This window comes from Ictalurus punctatus, chromosome 1 (genome assembly GCF_001660625.3).
Source record: "Ictalurus punctatus breed USDA103 chromosome 1, Coco_2.0, whole genome shotgun sequence".
Lineage (NCBI taxonomy): Eukaryota > Metazoa > Chordata > Actinopteri > Siluriformes > Ictaluridae > Ictalurus > Ictalurus punctatus.
Window position 1 is genome coordinate 24,056,802 of NC_030416.2, and position 23,462 is coordinate 24,080,263.

At 37.7% G+C, this 23,462-nt stretch overlaps 2 protein-coding genes across 2 annotated transcripts; one reads left to right on the forward strand and one right to left on the reverse strand.

The window, feature by feature from the left end:
* Nucleotides 1-5,152: 5,152 nt before the first annotated feature.
* On the reverse strand, nucleotides 5,153-10,806 carry trhra (thyrotropin-releasing hormone receptor a). The gene is made up of 2 exons (XM_017458968.3): nucleotides 9,244-10,806; nucleotides 5,153-6,645 (listed from the first exon to the last, which is right to left on the reverse strand). Exons 1-2 carry the CDS (start codon nucleotides 10,021-10,023, stop codon nucleotides 6,217-6,219), a joined length of 1,209 nt encoding a protein of 402 aa, XP_017314457.1. The 5' UTR covers nucleotides 10,024-10,806; the 3' UTR covers nucleotides 5,153-6,216.
* A 7,413-nt stretch (nucleotides 10,807-18,219) lies between these two features.
* LOC108256773 (transmembrane protein 74) lies at nucleotides 18,220-23,078 on the forward strand. Its single transcript, XM_017454319.3, has 2 exons — nucleotides 18,220-18,308; nucleotides 20,036-23,078. The coding sequence occupies exon 2, from the start codon at nucleotides 20,083-20,085 to the stop codon at nucleotides 20,914-20,916; it is 834 nt and encodes a 277-aa protein (XP_017309808.2). The 5' UTR covers nucleotides 18,220-18,308; nucleotides 20,036-20,082; the 3' UTR covers nucleotides 20,917-23,078.
* Nucleotides 23,079-23,462: the final 384 nt, after the last annotated feature.

A 23,462-nucleotide genomic window follows, 5' to 3' on the forward strand; every position in this document is an offset into this window, starting at 1 on the left:
TTGTATTATCTTGTAAATAATTTCTACTCTGGATGTGTTCAGTAGAATGCAATGAGTTGAATGATAATTGGGAGGGGGGGGGGCAGTATTAGGTATCTTGCCTGCTAATTCTGTGTTTGTGTATGTCTGTGTGTGGCACCATATTTTTGGCAAAGTGTTTAAAATAAGTTGGTTGAAATCATGCAGGGGATTGTAACTGCTCACATAGACAGCCTTGTTGTCCCTGGTGAAAAAAGTAAGGAGCAAATTATATGAGGAAAAGATGTGATCAATAAAGAAAAGCTGGTGCTGTTTCACACCTAGACACATTGTCTATTACGGTCCATGACAAAACCTTTTCCCCATTAACTTTCTGTGAGTGTATATTGATCATATGTTTCTAGAGTATTGTACACTACTTACACAATGCTGCAAATAATATACACTTATTGTTTACTTGAATTTGTCTACCATTGTTTTGTGCATGCTGAGAGGCTTTTCTGCTCAACACAGTTGTAAAGTGTAATTAATTGAGTTATAATATCTTTCCTGGCCCCTCAGACCAGTCTGGTCATTCTCCTCTGATCTCTTTCATCAACAAGGTGTTTCAGCCTGCAGACCATCTGCTCACCGGATGTTTTTTTGTTTTTCGCACCATTCTGTGTAAGCTCCAGATGTAAATCCCAGGAGATCAGCACTTTGTAAAATACTCAAACCAGCCCATCTGGCACCAAAAACCATGCTACGGTTATAGTCACAGAGATCACACTTTTTCCCCATTCTGATGTTTGATGTGTATGTTAACTGAAGCTCTTGACCTGTATCTGTATGATTTTATGCACATGTTCTGATTGGATAACTGCAAAAATGACCAGGTGTTTGCAAGGTCTGTATTATTAAGAATATATGAATTAACATTTTGCAGATGTTCCACAGCAATGAGTGTAATTATAAATAGATAATAAAGTATGCAGTGTCTTTCTTTACTAAATAAAAACTGTAATTGTTGGCAAATTACTGTGGATATTGGAAAATATTGGTGTTACTAATAATGGTTATAGTATGACACGACCCTGTCATTGATTTTTTTTTTTTTTTTTTCCCTATAGCAGCATACCCAGTCATGTTTTATTCCCTACTTGAACTGTCTTAATTATTGATCTAAACTCAGTATCACCAAGCTATTTGTTTCAGATAGTATGGGTCTTGTCTTATAAGCATGAGACAGTTTGTAATTGAGTTTAAAACAAAAACTTTACTTGATCATATCCTCTTCATTCTTCTCATATAATTTGCTCCTGTCTTCACAGCGAGGACAATAAGCTGGTCTACAGGGGCGATTACAGTCTCTTCCATGATTTCACCCAATGTGGAATTGCTTGAAATGGCCAGGCCTGCTGTAGCTAATTGTGTGTCCAAACCTTAATGCAGGTCAAATTAAATCAAAAGGGGAAAAAATGTTGAAGGCTTCTTTTTGATGTTCTGTGAAAGGAATCACCACAATAAGGTCCACAATAAATATAATACATGTATCATTTTATCTTACAAAATATGAAATAAAAGAGATGTTTTTTTGTTTGTTTGTTTTTAGAATGTGCTCACAAGGGATTTTGGTAATGAGAAAGCAAAAATAATCTAAGGATTCAAAGCTTTATTGTCATATGTGCAAGCACGGTGTACCAAGCACAATGACATTTTTACTTGGATGTCTCTCCGCAGCCAAGACCAGTCGATAAACATTCAATAACAATAAATTAACAACAAACATATAAAGACAGATGACATTAACATTTACAAAAATATACATTAGTGCAAAAATTATATAAAAATAAGAGTTGAGAAGCCACGAGTATAAAACAATCCAAATATGTACATCTCGATATAAAAATACAACTGAAGCAGCAATGGTTGTTAACGTGACCAATGCATAAAGTGTCCTGGCATTGTCAGTATCGTGTGAGTGACTTTTGTTAGTGTTTTATTAGAGAGAGTTGAAAAGTCTTATGTCATGGTAGAAGTTGTCCCTGAGTTTTGAGGTGTGTGAGTGTGCTGATGGATCTGAGTCTTTTACCTGAGAGCAGAAAGGAGAAAAGTGAATGTGCAGGATGGCTGGAGTCTTAATACAACCTGCCTTTCTGACACAGCATATGGGTAAATGTTCTGTGTGGTTGAGAGCTGTGTGCCTGTGATTTCTTTTGTGCTGTCTTCACCACCCTATTATCCTGTGCTGAGCAGCTGCTGTACCAGGGTGTGATGCCCCCAGTGAGGACAGATTATACACCTGTAGAATTTCCTTTGGTGCTTGGTGGACCTTTCTAATGGCAGCTGTTGTGTGCTTTGTCCACTTGAGAGTAGAGGGGATGGTGCCCCAAGGTTTTTAAAGCTGTTGACCCTCTCCATGACGTGTGCTTTGAGCCCTGTTTCCTGTAGTCAATGATCAACTACTTAGTTTTGCTGACATTGATAAAGAGGATGTTGTCCTGGCATCACTCTGCTAGGAGTCTCACCTCCTCACTGTAGGCTGTCTCATCACTGTTTGTAATCACACCCACTACAGTGGTGTCATCAGCAAACTCTATGATGCTGTTTGAGTTGTGTGTGAGCAGGGAATACAGCAAGGGACTCAGCACATTGCCTTGTGGGATGCCTGTGATAAGAGTCAGAGAGGAGGAGGTGTTCTTGCCTATCTGTACATGTTTGGGTCTGTTAGTGAGGACGTCTAGATTCTAGTTGCACAGGGAGGGAGCAAGTCCTAAATCCAGTAGCTTGTGTAGCACCAGTTTAATTGGAATGGCCATGTTAAACACTGGATCCACAAATTGCAGTCTGGCATTACAGTTTCTGTTTTCCAGGTGAGCCAGTGTGGTGTGTAGTGCAAAGGATACTGCATCCTCAGTAGACCTATTTTGTAAAACTGAAGTGTGGCCAGAATCTCTGGGATATGGTTTCTCAGCACCAGCCTCTCAAATAATTTAATTGCTATTGGAATCAGAGCTAATGGGCAGTAGTCCCGTTTTTGGCATAGGGATAATAGTGCTATTTTAAAAACAGGTCAGTACTATAGAACTGCTTAGAAACAGATTAAAATATCTGTAAAAACATTCACCAGTTGGTCAGGCTACAGGTTTTCAATACATATTTTGAAATTCCATCTGGCCTGGTCTGGCAGCAGTGCGTATGTTGATTCTGTTGAAAGACCTCCTCATGTCGTTCACAGAAACCACAGGTATAATCTCTCACAATGCCGTGGGTTGGGTTGGGGGGGTTTCAGACCTTTGTAAACGAGAGTATTCATAATTTTTTACATGTTCTCATCAAATATCAATCATCCACTTCTCATCAATGGGTTCATTTCATTGAGGCTGTGCTGAACATAACTGTGTGTGAAAATAAAGCAGGCAGTGTTTGGGTTTCCTTGTCTTTGGGTCAAGTGTTGGTGTACGTGGGGCTAAATGGGTCACAGCTGTTACACAAGTCCACCCCAATCTCCTCCCAGAATATTTATGTTGTTTCTTGTGGCTCAGTTCTTTCTACCCTGTCTAACATTTCATTCTCGCCACAGTGGGCCTATGGGTTCGGATTCACATGTATGTGTTTCTTTCTTGCCCCAAGCACACAAAGGAAATGATAGTTTAACAACAATGTGTTTCAGTCCAAGGACATGATTGATAGTGTTGATAGTGATGCATGAAATACTAAGAAATCTATACTAATGGCTGTTATTTGTGAGACTCTTACGTCAACACTTACACTTGATTATGCTTTGCCTTTGTATAGTATAATAGTTGTTTCTAAGAACACCAATGCAGTGAAAACCTTTTTTCTCTATTATTCTAGTAACTGCTATAATTGTGTACATCCTGTCCCTCAACTATATGCCATAGGGATATGATTTTAAAATAATTTAGTGTTTCTGTTGACTCATATGAGGATGCAGATCATACTTGACAGATTACTATGCAAAGCCTGTCCTTTTACACTGACTCACAATTAATCAGGGGTTCAATATTAATTATGAAACTTAAATTATTACTATTGCCTCAGCAATTGATTTTTTAGTATGTCTGTGGACAGATATACAGTCTGTAGAATGAAATATGATCACTAATAAACATAAGCTCATTGTTCTGATGAGATAGGAGGAATTAAATGATGGGTGAGAATTGTTACTTTATAATTTACTTCACCTATGGTGAGAACAAGTAATAAATAATTTTCTCCCTCATTGAGCTTTATCATTTTTAAAAACTTTATAATTTTCCCCATTTTTATTCCTTTCTTTCCGGGAACCAACTGTGAATCAGTTTTTTAGCACAAAACCTTTTGTGGAATTTTATTCCATAGTCTTTGAGAATGACTGAATGCATATTGTATGTGTATATGTATGTGTGTATATGTATGATACTATCTGTATATGGATTTAAACCTTGAGTGGATGTAGTTGAAAGCATTTTAATTAAATGTGAACAACTACCACTATGTGCCCTCAAACACTGGAAAGCAATGGGGAAAAAACAGATGTAGAAATGCCAGCATCATCAGCATGTACTGTGAATTCTGGTTTTGGCAGAGTCCATCAACTTCAGCTACATCACTCGAGTTCATAATTGGGCTCAACTAGAGATGTGAGTGGGATATTTTTTTCAATCCTGCTCATGAAGTTATTTTCATTTGTGCTAACCATTAAGTCACGTGCCCCCTTTCCGTTACATTTTCTAAAAAATAATAATAATAAAAAATGAATCATTAATAGTTCATATCTGTATTTATTTCTTTTTAGTGCACATTATATGTTCATTCCAAATAATGTTTTTGGTTACATCCTAAATGTCCACGTTATTGTCTAAAGCAGTGGAAAGCTGTATTTTAATTATTATTATTGTTATTATTATTGTTGTTATTATTATTATTATTATTATTATTATTATTATTATTATTATTTATAATTTCATTTCCTTTTACTTTTTATAAATAAACTTTACTTACTAGTATATTGGCCTGGGGCACTTGGGGTTGTGTTGATTAAAGTTATGCAAAGTGTTTAGCTATACAGCTAGGTTGTTTTTGGAGATCTGGGTTTTCACCATGTGAAAGATAATGGTTGAATGAGCCATCAGTGATTCATATACTGATGTATGCATTGTGGCCACTGAAGAACATGAAATTAGAACAATCTCATTCTATCAGTTTATTCAAGACAAGGTGCAACTTACAAAATATAAATATTCATGACAACAGCAAGAAATATCATGTGCATACTTTAATCATTCACCCAATGAACTACCAAGCACGTTGCACAGTATGGCATTGTACTGTACATTCTGAATGGTTTCCAAAGTCTATATAAAGCAGGGTATCCTTTGCACCAAACATTTTTTTTGCACCAAACATCACACGAACATTTATCAGAATGCATTTTTTATTTTAAACCAGTCTATATAAAGTTTTTAATGCTATATCAAATACCACATTCAGGAGCACAAACTTGCATCTAAAGCTACATACAAAAGAAAATTTAAAATTTGCAATGCCTTATCAGCCACCTTTACTTTAAATAACACATTTACATAATAAAATAAGATTGACCAAGATGTACATTCTTCTTCTCTTTTATTCCTTGTCTTATGAATATTTTCAAATGAACTTTTTTTTTTTTCATCTAAACATGCTCACAAAATTCCACTGTACGGTATGTTCTACCTGGCTGTATTTTATTTTTAAAGGTTACATTCTTTAAAGCTTTCAAAACAATAATCAGAATTAACACAACATAGACATGAAATAAATAAGATAGCAAATGTAAGCTTGATACCTCTATCCATTTCCACAGCGACTACAACAAATCAGTTTCTGATATCTCAGTGGCATGTAAACGTGAAACCATCGTTGTAACAAGTCTTTCGGGGGAGAAGTATTTAACATTGATGCATTGTGCAGTAGTTGTATTAATCCATGTGAAATGGGCTTTGAGCACAAGGCTATTAATCATCTGGGCAGGACAATTTGAAAGATTTACTGTGCATTCTCTGCCTTTTCATTGACTTAACACTAGAAGTCTATAGAGAAAAGACTTTAGGCCACTTCTGTATATTACATCATTACACTCTGCTGCTAGATTTTAAAACATACCAGAACAAATATGGACGACTAGACGAAATTTTGGTCTATTTTATTCAACATTGAAAAATTAGACTGATTTATCAATTATTGGCTATGAACAATTATCTATCCATAAAACTAGGCTGTAGTTAACGTGCTGTCTGACATTGAGGATTCCTTATATGAAATCTTATTTCTTCCAGGCAGGAATTCATTTGTAGGCCCTGGAAGCTCCTCCATCTCTGTGGGGAAGTGGTCTGGACTCTGCCCATTGGAGGTTTCCTTGATTACACTGTAAGTCAGTGCCATGCTGTATGTAGCCGGCTTCTGTGAGCTCTGCGGCCTGCAGTTACACAGCTTACGGAAAGCAGCACGGAACTTCTGAGACATAGCATTGTAGATGACAGGATTGATTGCACTGTTGAGATAGATGCAGAGTCGACAGAAGAGCAAAAACCATGTGTCAGTGTAGGGAAGTTTTAGGAACGAGTTGACCACGACCAGTGTACGATAGGGCATCCAAAGAAACGCGAAGAGAATCACCACCACAGCCAGCATCTTTGTCACCTACAACACAAATAAGGAAAGACTAAAATAAATCTACAAACTTTTTCAGGCTTGAATAATTTTTGCACTTTGCAGAAATTATTATACATTCATGCAATTATCCAATCAGCCAATCATGTGGCAGTAGCACAATGCATAAAGTCATGCAGGTACAGGTCAAGTGAATCAGTTAATGTTCTGCAGGAATTTTTAAACTCTACAAAGAATGGAACAAATGGTGCAAAAACAAAAACATCCAGCGTTGCTCTGTGGGGGGAAACGCCTTAATAATGAGAGGTCAGAGTATAATGGCTGTATGGGTTTGAGGTGACAGGAAGGATATGGAAACTCAAATAATCATTCTTTAGAACTGTGGTGATAAGAAAAGCATCTCAGAAAACACAACATATTGAACCTTGCAGAGGATGTGCCACAACAGCAGAAAACCATATCATGTTTCATGCCTGTCAGCCAAGAACAGGAATCTGAGGCTATAGTGGGCATAGACTCACCAAAATTGGAGCGTTAACATTTTTAAATGCTTTTTTTAATCACTGATGTTTTTCAAAGATACTGAGATCATATTTCCCCATTCCGATGTTTGATGTGAACATTAACTTAAGCTCTTGATGTATCTGCATGATTTTATGCATCGTACTGCTGCCACATGATTGGCTGATTGGATTACTGCATGCACTAGCAGGGTACAAGTGTTCCTATTAAAGTGGCCTGTGAGTGTATGCAGGTATCAGATGACCTAATGTTACTCATGCCACAATAAATAGCTGATTGGACATTAAATCATTTTTGTCTATGTTATTGAAACTATTTTAAATGTGATACTACTGGTTTGACTATCATTTTGTTGCCAAACCTAAATATCGTGTATCGTGAAAATGCCTTCCAGGTATTGTGATATGATATTTTGGCCACATCAGCCACCCCTAGGCCAGTGTTGCTAAGACAACAAATATGTTTGTGGCATTTACATCTAGAATCAAGCACAACCTTCTTCTTGGCAACCACACAGAGCAGTGGCATAGTAGCACACACAAACGTATTTTATGTAGAATATGCAAGATGGCAAGAAACTGCCAGTTTTTTGTTGTGTGTCATCAGAGACTCATGTGATCCTACTCCGCAACTCTCATGGAATATTGCTGTTTTTTGTTCCTGGCTCCTGTAGCACATATGCATATGTATGTGTGTGTGTGTGTGTGTGTGTGTGTGTGTGTGTGTGTGTGTGTGTGTGTGTGTGTGTGTGTGTGTGTGAGTGCGTGCGCATGTGCGAGCGTTCGTTAGTGTTAGTGTGAGAACAGGTGCATCTGAACCATTAAATATCAATTCTGAGATAAAGGTCTAGCTATTTTGTGGCATAACTATGTTGAAGAATTGCCAAGTTAGCTGGTAGACAGTGATAAGCACGAGTAGAGGTAGTGACAAGATAAAAAAGGAAGCAGAAGAGGGATGGTGCAGATAAGGCACTAAAACATCTTTTTGTGAAGACCAGGAGTGAAGAAGAAACAGACCCAGGTGCTCAGAATGGCATCTGTAAAGCTAAAGCCTTTAGGAAAGAAGAAATAAATGTAACTTTCTTAGATGCATGGTCACTTATGGTTGCACATGATGGCAGCTGCGAACCTTGTAATAAGTCTTAGCACCCCAGCTGCTACCTACTCTGACCACACTGACTGGTCTATTATTTCCTTCAGTGATGTCAGAACTGGAGTGGTAAGATTTGTATACAGAATAACAATAAAATAATAATTCATTCAATTGTACTACAGAATGAATTAAATATTTTACAACAACAACCTATACATAATTAGGGAGTAACACCAGTTATTGTACTCGTGCCCCTCTTTGCCATTCCATGTCTCAAAACCTGGACATGGCCCTTCACTGGGTTTTCTTACTCCAGTTTAATGTTGAGATTTACAATACTTATTTATGCGTGCTTTCTTTGTCTATTTTATTTCTTAATTTTTTGCATGCAGACTAGCTATGTTTGGTCATTTTATCAGGTCATCACGTCAACATTGCCCATATTGCGCTAGTTTAATCTGTGATTGTGCTAGTTTAACCATCTTACCATGAATGCAATAATGGCCATGAGAATAAATGAGAATGAATGAACTGTGGCTAGTTCTCTTTGTACATCCACACTTTCAGGTGATGCTGCCCTGCCATTCCACATGATTATAAGTAGTGTGAACACTACTAGGTGTAGTTATATGTTTATACATTCTGGTATGTGCTTGGCTTAGGTTTTGAAGCACACCTTTAAATTTTTTTTATTATTATTTATTTTATTTTTTTGCATGTTTTTTTGTGATCGACCACATTAGTCCTGGTACTGGAGTACCTTAACTTGAAAAGTTTTCCCTGAGCCAATTAATCAGGCTAACGAAGAGCCCTTCCTGCGTTGAACAGTTGGAACAGGGAAAACACCAAAACATGCAGGACATGGGTTTACTCAAGGAGCAGGGAAAACACGCAACGCGCGCGAGGACAGCGCACGGTTACGCGCTTGCCAGCCTTAAAAACACAACTTAAATGTCTAGTGCATGTTATTAAAAATTGTTTCTAGTGTGCATGATAGGAACAGTAAATGAATACCTGTCTTCGCGAGGCCGCTGTGCTTCCAAAGGAAGAGTTCTTGGTGTGCTTTTTGCTCTCTGCGCACGAACCTTTCCTCCAGGTTTGCGCCTTCTCCTTGGGGTCCGACGGCAGGGGGTTGAGAAAGAGGATCCTGGCGATCAGCCCGTACAGCACGGAGGCCAGCAGCAGCGGAACCACGTAGAACAAAGTGAAATCAGCGAAGTATATCGGCTTGTAGTATCTTCTTGCTACCTTGTAAGAGCACACGCTTAAGGTGATGTTGTTGTAGATCATCTTTTCGATGTCGGACAGATAAAACCACATGACGCAGTAAAGAGTGGTGAAAGCCCAAACCATGACAATGATCTTTTTTGCCCTGGAGAGGGTGCAGAGAAACTGCGCCTTGATCGGGTGGCAGATGGCGATGTACCTCTCCACGGTGAAGGCTGTGATGGAGCAAGATGACGCGTTGATGCCCAGGTACTGTAGGTATGTTATGGAGAGGCAGCCGCCGTAGCCGTACACCCACTCCCCGAACAGGCTTTCTGTGATGTTGGGTAAACCTGCCGCCGTCAGCACGATGAGGTCTGCGACCGCCAAACTCACCAGGTAGCAGTTAGTGGGAGTCCGCATGTGTTTGGTCGTGAGCACCACCAGGATCACCATCACGTTCCCCACGATCCCGGCGCCGCAAATGATGATCACCAACAACACACTCACCACTTTATACTCGATGCTTTGGTCGGTCCATATGCTTAGAGTCTGGTTAGCATTTCCAAATAATGTCACATTCTCCATGCTTCACTCCGCTCGTGTACTTCACAGCTGAACACGATCACCGATCACCTTTCAAGTCCAGGACACAAGCCATAATCGAAACAGACACAGATAATAAAATGCCTCTAAAAGTAAAGAGGTGTTGAGCGTAAATACAACCAGTTTGCAGCTAATATTTAAACACCACCTTTCTGATATTGCAGATGATTTTTTATTTATTTATTTTTTTAAATCGACGTAACTTGTGAAGATCCAAAAGTATTTCCAGATATACGTGTGGCTACGAGGCAGTCAGTCCTCTCTAGTGTGTGTCTAAGGTGGAGAGGGCAGTGGTGGTGTATCCGCCCATAGGCTGAGTGTGGCTTTACTGAGCTCCCCATAAGCCTCCACTAATACTAATGGAGCACCGGTGTACGTAGTAGGCAGGAGAGGGAAATGCTCATACAGCCTACACTACACTGGATGGACACTTTCCAGTGCAATCTCGTTAAGAGCCGCCCAGTTCTTTATAAACTAGCCCAGAATGCAACTTTGCCAGATTAGACCTATACCATTCCAAAGCAATTTTCCACCCGATGTGATTACTGATATCTCAATGGGATCAGAAAGCATATCAGATTTAGCCTTTGTAATACAAGGCCTATGAATACACACACAGGTGTGTTTGTTTTTTTAAACATCTGAAAGTATATCTATTGTTCTGCAAATGTTCTAAATGTCTCTTAATTGGCTAACGAATGAGAAATAAGGACACATTACCAGTTTAGCATCGAGAAAAAAAGATGATTTTTTTTTTAGCTTTTCACAAAAGACGTTTCAGGACTTGTGCAGAGTTAACATTCCCTCACCAGTTCCTATGTACCCCCTTTTTTTTAATTAAATTCTTCAAATCTTTACTTTTTCACTTTTTTATTCCTTCAATTCAATAATTCACTGACTACTCATTTTCCAGCTATATAGAATTTAGGTCATATTATCTGAAGTGCTCCAATCTCATTTCTCAGTGACAAAATAACAGTGTTGATTTAAAGTGGTATGATTAGCTAAGGTAATTATCTTCTCTTACTCCAATTCTTCCACATCTGCTCCACTTTCCAGATGAGTCACAGCTTAATGGAAAAAAACAACAACATAATGTTTCTCTGTACGATTTTGGGCTACCGTGACACACCAGAAGATCTTCACTGTTACTTGGCAGATATTCTACAAATTTCTGGAACTGCACTGAAGGGATGAAAACCTTTTTTCTCAATTAGTGTTTGATGATAGTGGTGGATAGAGATGTCTATTAGGTTACTTCAGAATCTCCTATAGGAGTTTGATTGGGGCTGAGATCTGGGAAGACCACAGCATATCATTTATATCAAGTTCATCCTTATGAAACCATTCAGTGAGCCCTCATGCCCTGTGTGTGGGGATGTTATTATACTGGAAGAGACCACTTCCATCATCTCTTCACAAAACTGAGCGTTGAAAAGAGCTCCCATGTATATGTGAAAATTATACAACACTAACCACTGCATGTAGCCAAATAATCCTAAATCTTTCTGAATCAAATAATGATTACACTTTTTTTTGTTCAAATATTATTTGAAAACATAATGTTAATATTTAGGTCAAGATATCAAAGTTGTAGCTATAATTCTAAGCAAATCATTTGCCATCAGAAGCCACTGTTCTAAAATAAACCTACAAAAAAAACAACAAACAGTCAACTCAAGCTCAACCGTATTAGTTGTTTTCTTCAAGAGGTGTAGACATTGTCACAGATTGCAATATTTATTTAAATAATTGATAAAGTTTCTTTCTCATAAGATGATGTTTATATATTGCCTGGCCATTCCCGCATACCTCTAAAACTGATCAATATTACTATAAATAACTGATAAATATGTACTACTATAAATATTACTGTAGTGTATTACTATGATTTTTGTTTTTAAATCCATAATCTATTGGTGTCTCATACATATACAGTGCTGTGGAAAAAGTATTTGCCCCATCCTGATTTCTTCTGTTTTTGTGTATATCTCATAGTAAATAGTTTTAGATCTTCAAACAAAATACAACATAAAACAAAGGCAACCTGAGTTAACACACAATATTAATTTTTTTATTGAAGCAAAAAATACAAACTTGCAAACAAACACTTCTGATAACTGGAGATCAGTCTTTCACTTACTTCTAGGACTAGGATTTACTCCTATGCTTTGGATCATTGTCTTGCTGCATAATCCGGTTGTGCTTGAGTTTCAATTTACAGACTGAAGACCGGATATTCTCCTTCAGGATTTTCTGGTAGAGAGCAGAATTCATGTTTCCCTCAGTTACTGCAAGTTGCCCAGGCCATGAAGCAGCAAAGCGTCCCCACACCATCACACTTCCACCACCATGCTTGACCGTAGGTAAGATGTTCTTTTTGTGGAATTCTGTGTTTGGTTTACGCCAGATGTAACGGGACCCTGTCTTCCAAACTGTTCCACCTTCAACTCATCAGTCCACAGAACATTCTCCCAAAAGGTTTGAGAATCATCAAGCTGTGATTTGGTAAAATTTTGATGAGACTTAATGTTCTTCTGGGTTAGCAGTGGTTTTCACCTCACCACTCTTCCATGGATGCCAGTTTTGCACAGTGGCTTTCTGATAGCGGAGTCATAAACAGTGACCTTTATTGATGCAAAAGAGGCCTGTAGGTCCTTTAATATTGTCCTTGTCTCTTTTGTTACTTCCTGGATGAGTTGTTGCTGTGTTCTTGGAAGAATTTTGGAAGGTCAGTCACTTCTTGGAAGGTTCACTACAGTGCCAAGATTTTCCATTTGGAGGTTTGGTCCATTTGGTCGGTCAGAGATCTGTGGGGCTACAACATGCACCCTGTAAAATATTGTATGATGCTCCTGAAATAAAACTCAGAAACATGTAATGAATTGTCTTTGTAAATATGACTCATCATATACAGATCATATACAGTCTGTATAAGTGTATGATTCAACTTTTTCTCATGGTCTTGTGTTAAAAAAGCAAACAAAAATCACAATACATAGCAATATCGAATCGCAATACATGTAGAATTGCAATGCTTAAAAATCACAATACATATAGATTCAGCACCGAAGTATTGTGAAAGTATCGAGTCGGGAGATAAACGTCTCGTCCCAGCCCTAAATAAAGTTACAGCAAAAGTAAATAAAAAAAACTTTCAATTATTATTGTTCTTTTAACTTACTTATAAATTAAAGCATAGCCAGGTAATGAGTTCTATATTGTTGTTTTTGATTCTACACTTTCTTAACCCAATTCAGTAGTCCTTAATGTATGGAAGTCTGTCTTCGATACATTTTCTGATGTATTTCTGACAGTTATGTGTCACCGCCCCCTTGTGGATATTTATTATAATAACAACCCCTCTCTGACTCAGGTTACAGCGACCAGAAATCTAATAGTCCAATTCAGGACAAAGAGGACAGAGGGTGGTAGGGGTCATGCAAATACAAATGCATTTATTAGACACGTTTTTCTCATGTGACACCTTTCTCTTACAAAGGAACAAATAGAAAATCATTCACACCTTTCACAATGCCTTCAGTGTGACTAAATAAGACTTGCACAGATTGTGCCAGATTCAAGATTCTGTCTAATGGGTGGATTTCACCTAGCCGGGGTCGGTCTGACAAATAATTACACATACACCTTAGTGGGATGATCACTCTGCACAATAATTAAAATTTAATAATGAATACATTATTTGACACCTAAAGCAAAGAATGACTACAGGACTGCATCAGGAACTATTGAGCATTTTGTCACCCTACTTCTAACACAGCATACTGTGGCTTGTACTGTTAATATTAAAGCCAAAGTTAAATCATGTACTATATTAATTTCCACAGGGCTTTGATAAAAAGCATAATGTTATAAAGTCTCAGAGAGTCTTACCGCTTTCTAATGATTTCGAAGCATTTCAGAGCTTTTCATTGGCAGTAATTTTTGAAGATGCTTTCAACAAGCTTTCTTACATGGATTGAGAATGAAAGCAATGCAGAGTCACATCTCATACTGTATGCCTCAACCACATCAATGTTCATAATCTATACGTTAAAATTCATCAAAAGCAAGCAAAGGAGATGTCAGAGTTTGTGTCACATATTACATTTGCTCTGTCTGTTAGTAAACTCATTGATGGAATATGTGTAATTTCATGTTATTATATCATGTTTTAGTAATATTTTTCTTGATAAAGCAAGGTTATCTCTTAATTAATAGTCTGAGCAGGGAAACATATTTTATTTGATCTTGTCTCATTACCTTCTTTTAACAAAGACAAACTTCTGTGTGCATCAGATCAGGTCTATGATTTATCTGCTGCAGTGCATTTGTATTGACTTAATTAATCATTTGTGTTCAGTCATACTATTCAGTTCATTGCATTCAGTGAATTTTATTTCAGATAGCTTTAAATACAGACATGTCCAGCTTTCCATCACTTTCCATGCCAGCAAGCCACTCAGAACTTGGCAGCATTTATTTCAAGGGAATAAATCAAATATTTAGCAGGGACACCAGGCTGTTTAATTTTGCTAATGACAAAGGCCAGTTCCTACATCTGTTGTTGCATGACTACCATACAGAAATGTGCTCTCTCACAACAATGCAAAGAAAAGAAAGGAAAAGACTAGCCATTATGTTAGATCAGTTATAGGAGTCCTTGAAAACCCCTCTGGAACTGAAACTCTACATGCGTCTACTTCAACAGATGTGGCTAGTTGGGAATATCTAAAGTTATTCTTTTCTTTCATTTATTCATGTGGCAGATGCTTTTTATATAAGTAAACTGACTTTCAGTAAGACAGAACACAATCCAGTTATAGAGCGGGGACAACAGTAAACAGTAATACAAGTACCACAATCTGCATATGTCATGCACGTTCACCTGCTGAATATTTTTACTACTTATGAAATATTTATGTAGATATTTTCTCATACACACAATGTGAAAGATATTTAGCATGCACAAATGGTTAATGGAGGAATACTACATGTGAATATCTTCTGGGTTAAATTTCTTTGATTGACATGCATGTGCTCATAAAAAGTCTATCCATGTAATATCTACCATTATCTGTTAAGACAGAATTTTGGAAAATGTCAGAATAAAAGTAATGTGGTTTTAAATGAAAGTAGTACAATATGCTTTATATTAGAAATAAAATACCATTCATAACTAAAATTCCAAATTTTTATTTGGATACCCCATGTTTATACTTGTTAAAAAATATATATGTATGTCCATTACACCATATCAGCTGTAAGGAATCGACCGAATTCAGAACCTTGGACAGTTCCTGCTATACCTGGAAAGAGCTACAGATTGGTGACAGTATAAACTGGTGAACCTGTTATGCTGTGGGAACATTTTGCATGGTTTATATCAACTTGTCTGTTTACAGGGAAATAGCAAAACCATACAATCACTTTTCTATCCTGAGTGCTTTCTTCCAGGATGGCAATATCCCCATCAACAGTGCATGAGAGCTCACTGAATGGTTTGATAAGAATGAAAATGCTGAAACTAACGGCATTCACACTCACCAGATCTCAACCCATTTGAACATGAAATATTTCAAACTGATGAGTTAGACATTACCACCACCATCATCAAAACTCCACTTGAGGGAATATTTTCTGGAAGCTTCACCTCCCATTCAATACCCTGCTCTTCTCCCATTGACAGCAGCAGCTACAATGACAGCTACATCTGGAACAATCACACCAGAACTTTTTAATTGAGGAATAACTACTGTCCACTACTCTGTATATGAAAGTATTTCTCAAAAACCCTGCTCACTTGACTCATTATCCCACAACAAACAAGGAAGACATGCATCAACAGTCTTCTCTGTACTAACACCCAGGTTGTAGAATGAAGCTTCCCTAGATGTCTTCAAATAAAGACTGAAGACCTACCGCTTTACTAAGAATTTAACTGAGCATTTTAAATAAATACTAATAATAACTTGTTCTAAGTTGTACTAACTCTTCTCTTATAGAATTTTAGCTTAATTGTATTCTTAGACCCTGGCATATTTGTTCTTTGATGGAGACTGTAAGTCACTCTGGTTAAAGGCATCTGCCAAATGTGGTCAATGTAAATGTAAGCATTCCTTTTATGTATTTTTCTTCAAATATAAATTCATTAAATTACTCAAATTTACATTTCCTCACATTAATTCATGTCTTTAAAATTAGGAAATTAGGCCAGTGTGACCTACTGTATATGGAAGTATATCTGACACTTAAATTTGTGATTATTGTCAATCCTACTGGGTCATAATCATGACCGATTTACTGTTTCAGTTCTGCCTTGCAAGTAGAATTGTATCCTTGGCAGATTATTACAATACCAACAAATTTGAATCATAAGATATTCATTAATCGTAACAGTATTATGTCCAACATTTGATACATTTTGACTTTCCTGCAACATTGTGTTACTTCAGAAATATACACAGGCCTTTTAGGATATATGAGTGCATTCCCCAACCTATACCCAGCCAAAATTGGGCATCAATCACACCCTGAGTTTCCCTACTCTCTCACTAACTTATTATGGAAATATATCTGATCTCCTGCCCAAACATTCATTAGCATTATAACATAAATAAGTACTGAAAGTCTGTAAAATATGAACTCCTATATCTTGTTATAATTGAATTCAGACAGTAGAGGGTAAAAACTTTTGTTTAATCACACAAACAGGTCACATAACCATCTTATGGTTTATGATCACCATACAAAGTAGGATATTTATGTTGATCTTTGCTAATATAACACATATAATATAACACATACAATGTACCAGATGCTTTGAAACGTATTAAGCATGTACAACTTTAGAATGAGGAAAAGCCATCTGTGTATGTTTAATGCATACAATGATTTCTTTCAAATTTTTTAAATGACTTTGAATGGCATCCGTGTCCACATTATAAGCGTATAACGTTATATAGGGGCAGTCCCTGCTGAAAAAACAATAGCAACCCTCATAGAATTTGCAATGGTTTTAATGGTTATAATGGGAATTGATTTGTTTTTAATGGAGATTGAAATGGTCCCTGTGTAATGGTCTACTGGTATTTGGTTGCCTTCTATTGCTGACATGTTATGTCTAGTGGATACCATTAAGGACCAATAATGGTCATGGTAATGGTTTTAATGGTAAGCTGATTGTTTGTAATGGAAAACATTAGAATTTCTGTGATGGTTTCTATTGTTTTTCATCCTGGAAGAGAGCACTCCCTTCAGGATAGAGATGTTTCATCATAGGAGAAAGATAATCCGTGAGAATTACTTTGTATTGATTTGTAGTGGATCCAAACCATGAAACAACATAACAGAGCCACTTTTCATCTGCCTGTATATGCATATGTAGCATAATTTCTCTCATCGATGCATTCCTCTTCCTCCTCTTCCTCCTCCTCCTCTTTGTCCTCCTCTTCCTCCTCCTCTTCTTCTTCCTCCTTTGTCCTCCTCTTCCTCCTCCTCTTCTTCTTCCTCCTCTTTGTCCTCCTCTTCCACCTCCTCTTCCTCTTCTTCCTCTTTGTCCTCCTCTTCCTCCTCCTCTTCTTCTTCCTCCTCTTTGTCCTCCTCTTCCACCTCCTCTTCCTCTTCTTCCTCCTTTGTCCTCCTCTTCCTCCTCCTCTTCTTCTTCCTCCTCCTCTTCTTCTTCCTCCTCTTTGTCCTCCTCTTCCACCTCCTCTTCCTCTTCTTCCTCCTTTGTCCTCCTCTTCCTCCTCCTCTTCTTCTTCCTCCTCCTCTTCTTCTTCCTCCTCTTTGTCCTCCTCTTCCACCTCCTCTTCCTCTTCTTCCTCTTTATCCTCCTCCTCTTCCTCCTCCTCTTCTTCTTCCTCCTCCTCTTCTTCTTCCTCCTCTTTGTCCTCCTCTTCCTCCTCCTCTTCCTCTTCCTCCTCTTTGTCCTCCTCTTCCTCCTCCTCTTCCTCCTTTACCTCCTCCTCTTCTTCCTCCTCTTCGAATCACAGCTACACAGGGCGTGATCAGAGAAAATGGGCTTGCTGCTGTAGGCTACACGGTTGAATTGAAGGATGTGGGAAGTCATAAAGGTGATGGGCGGGACTTTATTTGGACAGACAAGCGTTAACAGCCTCGGTAACCAATCAGCCTGCGCTGTAGTCAGTCCTAATGTCAAATGTTCCGGTAAGTGGCGGCGTCCTTGCGGAACTGGAGCCTGCGCGTTGCTGAGAGCTGCCGGGATGAGAGCACGTTTATCTACGCACAAAGGATTTCCTGCGCAAGTATTCCATCTCTTTATCAAACGCAGTATAGCATTTTACTTCTGTAGCTTACGTACAAATGCGGACTGAGGAACTGGCGTCTCCATTGTAGCCATGCTAGCAGTCTGAATTGAACAAGCGTTCATATACAGGCTGTGACTACAGTTTTCTAATCTGATGCGACCTTCAAAGAAGTGTGTTCAGTTGTCAGGTTTTTTTTTTTTTATCGCAGTAGACAAGAAGCTTAATGTGTTCTCCATTATATAAAAAGCATTTAGTGCATTGAAATCTTTGTATTTCTCTGCCTACGTGCATTTTTAAAGAGCCTTGGATCTTGTTTGTGGTTTGCATGGATTTCTTTCTTTATGGAATATTAACACTATGAACTAATAATTTCAATCTGATATCATAAGCTTTCATAAGGTCAGGCAATGAAACATGATCAACTTTCACCAAAGCAAGGAGGGTTAATGCTGTCCCTGCTGAAAACAAAACCGAGAATTTCTAATGGTTTTTAATGAATATAATGGGTGTTGTATTGGTTTTAATGGAAACCGTAATGGTTCAGTCTTTCTTGGTCATTTGTTGCCTTCTATTGGTGGCATGTTATGTCTGGTAGATACCATTAAGAACCAGTAATAGTAATGGTTTTAATGGCTAAAAGCTGATGTTTTGTAATGGCATTTGTAGTGGAAACCATTAGAACTTCTGTGATGGGTTCTTTTTCAGCAGGGTTGAATCATGTCTGTGGTTTGCATCTTTATGCAATACTAATACTATAAACGAATCAGTTCACTCTGATATCCAGTGGTGGAAATGGCCGAGATGCACTAGGGGACCGTAGTTGGGGTAAATATAATATAATATAAATATAAATGTATAAATACCTCTATGATATATAATAACATTATACTTATTTAATGTCTTCTCCAAACAATATGGTCAATCAACAACATTTATGAATTATGTGTGGCACCAAACAAACACTGTTCATTCATTCTAATCTAACGTATCTCGACCCTCTGCTGTCTTACTCCTAGCTTTTGACCAGGTGGTCCAAATGAACTTAATATAGTATTAGAGTAAGGGAGTTCAAAACAGATTGAACCTGGATCATTTAAGGTACATGCATGCAGCTTTATTCATCTAATTTTCTACTATTTCATCTGTTAATTTAATTGTTTCTGTTAAGATTTTTGTCTCCATTAAGACTCCGTTAACTTACCTGAGGTGGTCTGATTGGTCCTGTGAGGATGGCACTGATAGAGAAGCGTTCCCATTGGCTGCAGCCTGTAGGTATTATGGCCAATCACAAAAGTCAACGTTACGCAACCACACACAGAATATCTCCACTACGCTTCTAAGCGGAACTCGCTTTCATAGGCTTTCGAGTGGACAAAAGATACAAACCCTTTTCATTTACAGAAAAAAATTTAGCCAGTTAGAACTGGAAGACTGTCCCCCCTTGAAATTTACTGCCCATCGCCACCATTTCCAGCCCTGCTGATAACATAACCTTTCATAAGGTCAGGCAATGAAACTTGATCAAAACTTTCACCATAGTAAGAAGGGTTAATGCTGTAGTTATAGCTGCGCTTTCAAAAAACATGACTGGGCATGGTGTTTTTTAATCTGTGGCTTCTGTGTTGATAGTTTTTACAGTAAACACTAAGAGTAGCAACAGCGGAAGACTTCAGGCCTCACTAGACCTTCTTCTCCAACCCCACACTGATGATTTGTGTTGATAGGTGTTGATGTGGCTGTCTTGGTGGAGTGATCTGGCAGCAAGAGTCCAATGGCTTCAGTGGAGCTGCTTTACATAGATAAAGAGAGAGGACGAGACGATCCACTGGATGTCCCTGATTGGGCCCAACCTGTTCAAGTTCATGGGACAGATGGCCCAGCTGAAGAAACGACCCCCAGCGAACATGAAAGCAGTTCACATGGGAAAGTGGTTATTGCAGAGGGTCAGCATCATTCAGCACCAAAGATGACCCAGAGCAAAGGACTGTCAGGCAAACACTTTCATCAAGAGAAGGTCAGGGTGTGTTGTGACGAGGAGCTGGAGACCTCTTTCACTTACGTTGATGAAAATGTCAATCTGAGACTGGGTACTCCAGACACAAGCGAGAAAAGCCTCCATGATGGGACACCTTGCCCCGACTCCCCAAACGAGAACCGCCTTGAATTTTCCTTAATGTCCGACCTGACATCTGAGAGCTCAGGAAAGCCTGTAGATTATGGATTTATCAGTGCCGTCACCTTCCTAGTGACAGGAATAACTTTAGTGATCATATCTTATTCTGTCCCTCGTGACTCAGGAGTAAACCCAGACACCATCTCGGCACGAGAGATGGAGAGACTCGAAAGTGAGAGTGCAAGGCTCGGGGCACACCTGGATCGGTGTGTTATTGCTGGGCTTTGCCTTCTCACGTTAGGTGGGGTAGTGCTTTCTACTCTGTTGATGATTTCAATGTGGAAAGGGGAGATGTACAGGAGAAAGGCCTTCTCATATTCCAAGCACTCAGCAAAGCTGTACGGCTCGACTAATTTGAGAACAAAATCGAGCTCTGCTCAGTCATCAGCACACAATTTTGTTGAGGAAGTCTCTGGTGGTAATTTGAGCTAAATTTTTGTTTCTTTTTACAACATACCCAAAAGTGTGTTGTTTATACATCTTTTCCACTGGACACTGTAGTACAGCAAGCCTCCGGCTACTACATCCTACGGCTACTAATCCAAATCTATAACTAGCCTTATCTTTGTAAACAACCTGTGTCAGTTTCTCCTCACAAAACAGTTTATTTGAAAGCAGTTCTCTGAGGGTTGTGGGGTGGCAACATCATTTCCTATGCATCACTAACAGTAGCAACAATACCAGATCTACTTTTCCATATACACACAGATGAGGGCTTACACACTTGATGAAATTATCAGACACTACTATTGAAAATTGCTGTGCCTTACTGTCTGGGGGAAAAGGTGATTCTAGTTAGCTAGTATGTTTTTAGTGTTTTTTTTTTTTTTTTTTTTTTTTAATGGTGGTTGTCTGACTGTGTGATGACCATAATGTTTCTGTGATGATTCCTTTTGACTAATCAGTCTGCATTATTTATCGCTCCACTGGTATGTCCCTGTTTGGTACCCTTTTATGAAGGGTAACCAAATTCATCATGGGCATTTATACTGCAAAAAATGATATCAGGTGAAAATATCTTTAATATAGTGAAATGTTTCTAGTAAAATATGTCTAGTATGCCCTATTATAAGATAAACCAAATATAAGATTATTAAACCTATTTCCAGCTTTTTTTTTTTAACTCATTTCAAGCTTTGTCCTATTGGCAAATAAATTAGCTATTTTTAAGCATTTATTTCTAGAAAGAAGCCAACTTATTTGCCAATAGATTAAGAGCATTTGAAACTTGAAATTAGTAACAAAAGTCTAGAAATAGGTTTAATAATCTTATATTTGGTTTTAATGTAATATGAAATACTAGATGAATCGACCTATATTTAAGATATTTTAAAGGGTTGTTTTTATTTTTACACTGTAGTTACGGTACACTGCAAAATGTATGTTTTAGCAACTAAAACTATCTTGAATATATTCAAATTCAACTAATATTTCTCTTTATTAGATCAAGATTATGAATCCTGTTTCTAGATGTTTCAAGTAATTATTCTATTGACAGATAATTTAGCTTATTCTATGTGATCATTTCTAAAAGAAAGCAAAATTATTTAAGCTTAAAATGAGTAAATATACCTACATTTATCTGCAGTGTATAGCAATGAAAATCTTGGCAAAATACATGATCCTGCATTTGTTATTGTACCATGTAATACAGAAGTGTCCAGTGGAAAAGTGCAATTAGTTACATATTTTATGGTCCTGTAATAGTCTGTGGTTTTGTTTGTTTGTTTGTTTATAGTAAAGTAAAGCTTATAGCTTATAGTATTGTTGAACTAGACATTATCTTAAAGTTAGCACTTTTAAAAGGATTATTACCTTTCTATTTTTTTTCCTTGCAACCATGTAACTAACCTCTTGTTGTGTTGGTTAGATGTTTAAAGGCTGGTTATAAACTTTGAGTTCTTCCCATAAAAACACAATAATTCCATATGAATCAAATCACACCCTTGCTGCTGCTGTCCTGACAATCCTTCTTAGCGCTCACTGCTTTACGTATTTAGATAATACAGTTAAATGTAAATATATCCAGCCTTAATCCTTTTATCAGCAAATGTACATTTCCAAAAATCTGTGTAAATAAGGGCTAGGTCTGGATGGAAATCAAGTAGCAAACCAGAACCCTAAATCCAGATGTACACCACACTCCGCAAAGCATCACAGATATACTGGAAATTTATGACCATAAAGATTGCTGCTTGTGTCTTGGCTTGATCTAAACTTGTATGCAAATGCTGTACTTCTTAGTGAATATGGTCCATGCAGAAATGTACACACTTAAAGCCCAATGCTTATTCAATAACGTTAATGGAAACAAACAGCTGCTAAGTGTGTTTGGTTACTGTGAGGGCTTATTTTTTCCTTTAAATGTGAGTGTGGTTCTTCTCAACTAACTGAGTCATATGAAATATCATTTAAAGCATGATATAATCTACAAAACTAAGTCATTTTAAATAAAACTTGCATGCTTATAATGACAATATTCAGTAAATAGGTCATCACTTACAATCACAGAATGGAAAATGAATGTAAACACTACTTGTGTTTTGTTAACTTTAATAAACACATTGTATGCTCTTTAATATACAAGATGAATAAAACATGCTATTATTAACTGATGCTTTATTTCTTCACACAGAATTATACACTCAAGTTGCCACTTTATTATGTACACCTACCTTGTATTTGCACTCACTGTCCATTTCATCTAGTACATGTGCCATATAGGTCACTTTGTAGGTCCATTGTCTGACTGTACTCCACCTGTTGCCCAATTTCTCAGCCTGTCAATCAGTTAAACAGATAAAATAGGAGCAATGCCAACAAGCTATTACTTGAATAGTAATCCATTCTCAATGGAGCAAAGACACTGACATGGTAGTGCGTGTGTGATGTCAGTATTAGGGTATTAGATACAGCAGCTATACTGCCATAGATGTCTGAAGCCACCATACCCACTGAGTAAACTCATAACATCCTGT